General features: G+C 43.7%; 1 protein-coding gene across 1 annotated transcript; it reads right to left on the bottom strand.

Moving 5' to 3' along the window:
• Window positions 1-204: 204 nt before the first annotated feature.
• LOC118594328 (cytochrome c oxidase copper chaperone) lies at window positions 205-6,267 on the bottom strand. The gene is made up of 3 exons (XM_036204196.1): window positions 6,053-6,267; window positions 3,959-4,047; window positions 205-331 (listed from the first exon to the last, which is right to left on the bottom strand). Exons 1-2 carry the CDS (start codon window positions 6,157-6,159, stop codon window positions 3,963-3,965), a joined length of 192 nt encoding a protein of 63 aa, XP_036060089.1. The 5' UTR covers window positions 6,160-6,267; the 3' UTR covers window positions 205-331; window positions 3,959-3,962.
• Window positions 6,268-8,299: the final 2,032 nt, after the last annotated feature.

Genomic DNA, 8,299 nt, shown 5'->3' with positions numbered 1-8,299 from the left:
TAATTTTGGAGATTTTACTGGTTGAGAGAAGAATCTGCTTTCTCCTAACAATAACTATCTAATCCTGTGATGTCCCAATAATTCAAAAGAAACTCAAAGCACAAGAGTTGCTGCTATACATTGTAAGAGAAAAAGGGAACTGAACACAAAGGTACATAGGTGTGTGAGGAACAGAAAAAGAAACAACAAAGACCATTTACCATATTTTCTTTCCTTTTGTTTTTTAATAAATTATAAATACTTTATCCACTTATCAAAGTTCATCAAAGAACTTCCAAAATATTTCATCTTCTTCATTCTTCAGGGATTATTCATTCACAAAGTAGGCCACCTACAAAAAGATTTTATTTTAGAAACTCAGAGTTCAAACATCAAATCAGATGCAGGGATTTAGGGACTCAAGACCATCAGCAATAAATGCTTCCCTGACATACTAAATAACTGTGATAATCATTCTAAACCAGTCATGAAATAAAGATTGCTTTTCAAAATTCTAGTGTAGCTTAATTAACACCATCCCTGAAACTGTTCATTACAATAACTAATCTTTAGAAGCTTTTGTGAGGGAAAAACACTATTTTTCTTAGAGGTACCTTCAAAAACAGGCCCTGGCACTGTACTTTTAACATTAAATGAAAGAGACCTGCAAGTCTCTGCTGATCCAAGAGCTTTTGGCAACAGTCCACGTTAAAGTCGGAAGGAAGGTCAGTTCAGTACACACAGTTCCTGTGGGAAGTCCTCCTTGACCCAAGGGCAAGTAAGAGAAGCCTCTTAAGTCCACAGCGAAGACCCAGAGGGAAAGCGGCAGAGGACAGCGCTGCTGGTCTAATCCCCACGGTCAGGCTTCTGGCCATGACCCCTTACCCACCCCCACCCTAGTCCCTATGCAAGAAGATGGAGAGCAGCATTGAAAAGACGGCTACCAGGCAGCCAAATCTTAAGTCTAATTCAAGAACTTCCCAGGCAGCCAAAACTTAAGTCTAACTCAAGAACTTCCTAAACTTGTTCCCTTTTGTGGTATTGTGTTCCCAAAAATATTGTGCAGGCTAATAAACTTATTTGGGGTCAGAGAACAGGACGGCCACAACATTAAACATGAGGATAGGCAGTGGTAGCACACCCCTTTAATCCTAGCATTTCAGGGACAGAAATACCTCTGGATCTCTGAGTTCAAGGCCACATTAGAAACAGCCAGGGATGGTGACACTCGCCTTTAATCCCAGAAATCCCAGGGAGTGATGGTAGAAAGTAGAAAGATTATATAAGGTGTGAAGACCAGAAACTAGCAGCATCTGGCTGGTTCAGCATTTTGGTTGGTTAAGCTTTTAGGCTTTGGAGCAATACAGTTCAGCTGAGATTCATTCTGGACAAGGACTCAGAAGCTTGCAGTCTGAGGAAATAAGACCAGCTGAGGAACTGGTGAGGTGAGGTAGGTGTGGCTTGTTCTGTCTCTCTGATCTTCCAGCATTCACCCCAATAACTGGCCTCAGGTTTGTTCTCATTAATAAGACTTTTTAAGATTCCTACTACACCCTCTGTTTGATTTAGACAGGAAATAAGCCTTACCAACACACAGACATCTAAATCCCCCTTTCCTAAAGAGCTTCAAGGAGGAACAATGCACTTGGGTAAAGGTCTGAGCAGAAAAAAGCAGCAGAAACAGAGCTATGCACCATTTCAACAGCCCGCCACACCCTTCCTTCTTGGGTGCTGCTTCCTGTCAGCGGGGCTGGCTGTGGAAGAAGATATAAATAAACTCCTGTTTCTTCTCTGGGTGGAGAGTCCCTGGTAAGCGGACTGTCTTTTGCATTTTGGCATTTCAGAGGGTCTTAATAGGTGTTTTGTTTTTAAGTGTGGGTGTTACAAATGATCCCTGTAATGCATTATCTTGAAATACTTTTGTAAACAATACAGGTATAAAATAAAGTTTAATTAAACAAACAAATAGCATCATCATTACTTTAATTTGATTTTAGCGGGTTTTCCATGTTTCTTCTGACCCTTAAACGCAGGAAGGGAAGAACCACCCACTTCCTGATATCTCTAATTAGGTGCTGGATTTGTCAACCTTCTCTCTCAGGAAGAGAAAGGTGTAAGACTGAAGACTGTCTGGATATTACCATATTACTGCCATAATATTACCTATTTTTCTTTATAGTTTCCGAGTCTCTTCTGCTACCATTAAGTCTTGAGACACTTCATCTTTAGCATATTCTCTGTTTCTGTAGTGTTAGCAGATGGATGTAAAGGACTTGAAAATCATCTAGGAGTTAGAGTCAGCAGGTGAATTCTGGAAAGTGTTCTTTAGGTCTAGTTTCTGAGGTGCAGTTCTAGGTGAGAACCAGCGGCTGATGTAGAGAACTTTGAGACAGAGCATGGAGAGGGTTACACTTATCCCCATCCGCTATGAGCCAGCCCCGATTAAGATCTATTGAGGGTTTGAACTAGGGAACGTTCATGACCACTGCTGGAACAACCTAAGTTTGGGAAGTATCTCTCCTCTGAAGAGGTTCTCAGTCTAAGAGACACACCAATGTAATCAAGCTCGTCTTGGAGCAGGGCAGGCAGTTGTGCTGGAGTTTACTACAGGCAGAGGCTTGGTTCTGAGGTATATGCTCCCATGCAGTCCAGCAACACATCTTCATTAGTATTCCTTCTAAGTCTTAGGACTGAAGATTAAGGAAATGTACAAACCTAAAAAACGAGCATGCTGGCAACAAATGCTCATGAAGTGTCCTGAGTAAAACACAGAGTGCCTCTGTTTGGAGAACACAAAAAATGTAAGCCCACCACTACCCTTCATTGCGCCTCCAATCCCCCATGATGCTGTAGGCAGAGCGTAAAACAACTGAGTAGAAAGAGCTGGAACATGAAGAAAGCCATGACAGACGTTGGGGCCTGTATCTTGAAACACTCTTCTCCTCCAGGCACACTTCTTATCGGGTAGCAGGTATTTATCTCCTTTCTGTACTTCAAAGACCGTGAGGAGTCACGGGTGAAATTCCAAAAGGAGAGAAAGAGAAAGAAACCACCTCTCCGCTACTATTAAACTGGAATGTGGCCTTGGTATCTCTCTGCTGTCACTAAATCAGAGGTGGCAGTGAGGTATGACGGAGAACTGCACAAATAGAATGCCTGCCTGGAGGCTGAGGTTCCAGTTCTGATCCTGCTTAGCCCAGTTCAGGAATCCTGTCACACTAAACCACCATTAATTTCCCCATTCATTCACTCATTCATTTAATTAACGACACTCTAATTGGCATCTACTATGTGCCAGGCAGTGGTCTAGGTGCTAGGGACAGGCTGGGAGTGAAACCAGATGCTTCCCAGAACGTACATCCTAGCTGGAGGGAGGCAGGATGATCACTGTAAGATGATGCTCCATATACAGGTGGTAACAGTAAAGACAAGAGTAGCCGCTAGCCACGGAACAACTATTCACCTTTTTCCAAATTAAGAATTCAGTTCCCCAGCCTCATTGGGCCCAATTCAAGCGCTTAATAGCCGCACAGGGCTAGTGGTTACATACTGGAGGATGTGGCTACCATCTACCTCTACCGTCATAGGAAGGCCTACTGGACATGGCTGGAACAGTGGCAGGGGACGGGTGCTACTTCACATGGGACCTGGAGGAAAAGCCCCTCTAATGAGACTTTGAGACAGCAACTGAAATAAAACAGGAGACTTGACCTTCCCACAGCTGTGAGCCTCTCTGGTTCTGATGTGACTCCAAAGGCTCCCCTCAAACCAGTTCTCAAAAGCATCATTTCGTCTCACATTTACCGGCTGCTCTCAAACGCCATCATTTGCTACCCCATACTAGCAACTGAAAAGTTACGTTTTAAGTGCTATTTAAACACGCTAGATTAACCAGGCAAACTACCGTCCGGAGAGAATGCCGCCTCGTAGCTGACTCTGTAAAGCAATACACAAACTTGAAGCAATCCGGTTGACTCACCCTGTCATATCTTAAACCCCAGGGCTCTCATGCACTCCTTGTGGGCCTCGATGAGATGTCCACAGTGTTCTTCTCCTTTCTCAATGATGCTATAAAATAAAAGGCACTGGTTACCTAACAGACAGTGAGCACAGAATATGGGACAGTGCAGGGGAGCGAGACTGTGAGTATACAGAAGGTGGCCGAAGTCACAAACAAAACTCCACTACACCGAACAGCATGGCTCCTGTGCTGTTTGTCCTTACCATGGTTCCACGCCCACAAAGATGTTTGTTTTGTTGTTGTTTGGGAAAGGTGCTAACTAGATGAAATAGTTATGTGTAGCAAACGATGTCTTTAGTCTATACCCAAGGGATAATAAAATTATTTATAATGAAATCAATTGAATATTTACATTAAATGAAGGGAAGAGGGAAGCTCTTCACTTTGGGGCCTGTAATCACACAGGAACTAACTTCCTGTTTCTCCTAACATTCAAACACACTTAAACCTACTTGTAATCATTAAACACCCAACAACATAAACATCAAGAAAGATCTGGTAGCCAGGAGCTACAAGATGAATCCTTCTTTGAAAGATCAATGGATATTTCATTGATAAAAATCTATAAAGTAGCCATAAGAGCTAGAATGTACTGACACATGCCTGAAATCACATTTGGGAAGCTGAGGCAGGAGGATCCTAAGTAGGAGGCCAGCCTGGGCTACATGTCAAGACCCTGTCTCAAAAGGAGTTGGGAAACAGGGTCTACTATTAATCCTTACCAGCCAGTGAGAGGCTGGGTGGGACTGACGGTGAGCTCCACATAAAAGAAACCTTACAGAAATGCTGGATATTCCATTTACTGGACTCATTCAACACACATGGGAGGCAGACATGATAAGTACCTTGCATAAGGTCGTCAAATTGGAGGACCAGGATTCAAGGTCTGCCTGTATTTCTAAGCTCTTAATCTTGACATCACATTTCCCAAAGTTTCCAGAAGCACGAATTACCATTGCAGGAACCTCGGTATCAGACCGATCTTTAAATTCTCCATTTACAGTGTGGCTTGCAAAGTAGTGATAATAACTAAGGTACACTTACTATCTTACTATACCAACGAATAATTTCTCTTTCATGTGTATTTTTTAAAAACATAGTCTCAGGCTAGACTTGAACGGTGGCAATACTCCTGCTTCAGTCTCCCCAATAATGAATAATGAGCACCCATATCTGTTCCTACTATTACTTTTCTACTTTGGTGGGAGAAATAGACGGGGATGCATATTCACATTATCTGAGGTCTCCTAATGAGATCTGCTCCAGAATCGGGACTTCACAAAAGTGAGAACAAACAAAACCTTTTGTGACTTGATAACATTAATGTATATTAATGTATATTGTAGACAGGTTCGTTTGTTTGTTTTTATGTGTATGGTTGTTTTGCCTACATATTTGCCTGTACACCATGTGCATGCAGTGCCCGCAGAAGCCATAAGAGGTCGTTGGACTCCTCTGGGACTGGAGTTGAAGATTCTGGTTAGCTCTACGGGTAGGTGTTGGGAATTGAAGCCAGGTCCTGTGGAAGGGCAACCAGTTCTCTTAAGACAGGGCCATCTCTCCAGCCCCAAACAGGCTGGCTGCTTTTTTTTTTTTAACCTTTTGCCCTTTAAAAGGGAGAAGGGGACCCCTACAGAAATGTATCCTGTGTCCTACTACACGCTCACGTTTTGGAAAAAAATTCTTAGAAATTACCGGAAATGTTTACACTTTGGTCTTGCTACATTTACCATAGCTAAGTCGTATAGGAATGGCTGGTAACAGATCTCCGCAGATTTTAAGTTCCTTTAAGTCAAACAGCATCTTTATGCACTTCTATACATCTGGATCTAAGAAGGTTAAAGGGCATTGTAGCAAGGAATGAAGGACGAGAACCTTGGGCCAACCTGACCTCGAGCCCTTTCCCGTTACCCCGGAGACTGAGGTGCGCGCTCAGGGAACTGCGACGGCTGCGAAACTATGGGTCCCCTTAACTCCAGAGTGCCAGAGCGCAGAGCCGAGCCGAGCCGAGCCTGCGGAAGCCCGGCCGTCCCTCCCCGGCTGCGCACTGACCACGCATCGCGCGCCTTCTTGGTCTCCGGGCAGGCGCAGCAAGGCTTCAGCGGCTTCTTCTCCTGAGCCTCAGGCGGGGCAGGGCTGGCGGCGGCCAGACCAGGCATCTTTCCAGCCGAGAGCAGCAACGAGCGCACACGCGCAAAGATCCCAAGCAGCGGCCAACCCGAGCTGTCTGCACCCACTTCCGCAGTCACGCTAGAGAGAACAGGAAGTCCCGCCTCTCTGCGAACGGAAGCGAGCCTGAGGTACGCGTGCGCAAAAGAAGCGGGATCCGAGGGCATCGACCCAAGGGCATGACTTCAGCGCAGGCGCAAAGGTTAAAAGGTCACCAGGAGTGTTATTTTTGAGATTGGAATTTAATTGCAGCGTTTTTCCTTTCTCTTTCCTCCCTACAAACCCTCACATATGCATACCATTTCTCCACTGTCCTTCAAATTTATGGCTTCTTTTTTTTAAACTAATTGTTATTGCATGCTTGCATATATATATTCCTAAGTACAACCTCTTCAGTTCAGTATAATGCTACCTGTATGTATGTTTTAAGGATTGACCTTTCAGCACTGAACAGTCAGTTAGTGTGCACTTCCCTGGCGAAGGCTTCCTTTCCCCATTCCCAGTTTTCCTCTGTTTTTCTTTGAGTTGATACCTTTTCTCCATCTGATCTGGCATACTCATTTCACCCAGAGTTTTAAAGTGTGCTTGGGCAGGCCTTGCAAAGATGGAGGGTGGGAGACAGCTGAGAGGCCTCTCAATCCCTCCCATGGATGTTGAAACTGTAGCCCAAGAATGCAAAATTACTTCCTGAGCACCATAAGAGAAACCATTAGTGAAATTCAGTTCCTTTGAGTACAGGTCGCGGGGCATTTGTGACCTCCCTTCTTCCTGCCCTTCCCCCATCATGCTGTACAATCTGCAGATGTTGGGGGCAAGGGTCCCCTAATTCCTATTCTTCTCCGGCATATACGCTAAACCTTCAGCTAACATTTCTTGACACAGTAGTTATGAAAGAGAATATGAAGCTTTTTTGTCTAGTTTCAACTCTGTGTGTGTGTGTGTGTGTGTGTGTGTGTGTGTGTGTGTGTGTGTGTGTTGGATACGTGAATAAGAAGGTAATTGATAGCAAAAGTGTAAAACCCTCAGTGAAGCTCCACGGCTTCAAATTGGCCATTCTTGCTATATAGACGTTCACTAAGATGGCACTGGGCACATGTTTGAGTGACTTCCTTAAACTAGCTTTGAGCTGGGGTTATTTTTTAAAATACAAGTATTTATAGACAAGCTGGATGACCCTGAGCCAATTATAAAGTGCTGGAATTACACGTATGTGTCATCCATGCCTGGTTTACTGGGGCTTTCTGAATGCTAGGCAAGTACTCTACCAACTGAGTTACATATCTTCAGTCCCCAATTGGTTTTAGTAGAAATTGTCCAATCATATATTTGTCACGATACCAATTAATACAATTAAAAATACATTTTCCTGGCATTTCTTAAATTCGAGTCGGAACAAGATAATCTTCAGCATAATGTAGAGTGCTAAGTTTGAGAGTCATTTAATCTTCCTAACAAATTGAGGTTCAGAAATGCATGGAATTTGTTCAGAGTTACATAGCTCCAGAGGCCCACCCTCTCCCCATGTTTCATTTACTCTCCCAGGCAATGTATCTCAATGCACAGTAGCTTTCGTTTGACAACCGCTGACCTGTATTTGTGCTGTGCTACTGCATTTTAAAGTATAGTAAATGAACAAAGAAGAAAAAGAGAGAACTGGAAAGTTTACGGACTTAAGAGGATCGAGTTTGATACAAATTGTAGGCCAAAGGAGTAGGGGGAGAACCGAAACTTTTTTGTAACTGATCATTTTTCATACCATGTTCCCTTTGTGAAAGGAGGTTCCTGGAATGGACCACACCTTACTGTGAACTTCTTGCAAGGCTGACTGATCAATTGGTTACAAGTTTAATGATGCAGTGAGGGTGGCACATTGCTAGTCCACAGCCAAATTGTCTTGGAGTAGCTTTAGCCCCCTTAGCGGCCTTTATGTCCCCTTCTGTACGTGACCTAATATCTTTGTATTAGGTAAATGCTTTGGGATGTACAAACAGGCCCTCGAGTTCCCACCAACCAAAAGGCTACGAATACAATCAGATACTGTCTGAGGTTATAGCTGAGATCTCCTCACTTTCTTGTGACCCGTCTGCCTAATGCTAGCACCGTATTTGGGAAGTGTCTTGATTTATGATT

The sequence above is a fragment of the Onychomys torridus genome, chromosome 12, assembly GCF_903995425.1.
Source record: "Onychomys torridus chromosome 12, mOncTor1.1, whole genome shotgun sequence".
Classification (NCBI taxonomy): domain Eukaryota; kingdom Metazoa; phylum Chordata; class Mammalia; order Rodentia; family Cricetidae; genus Onychomys; species Onychomys torridus.
The sequence above is the reverse complement of the archived record's forward strand: the minus strand, read 5'-3'. Positions and strand labels throughout refer to the sequence as shown.

Coding starts and splice junctions, on each gene's coding strand:
- LOC118594328 (XM_036204196.1), bottom strand. CDS start 6,159: ATGCCTGGTCTGGCCGCCGCCAGCCCTGCCCCGCCTGAGGCTCAGGAG. Junction 4,048..6,052: donor AAGAAGGCGCGCGATGCGTG/GTCAGTGCGCAG, acceptor TTTATTTTATAG/CATCATTGAGAAAGGAGAAG.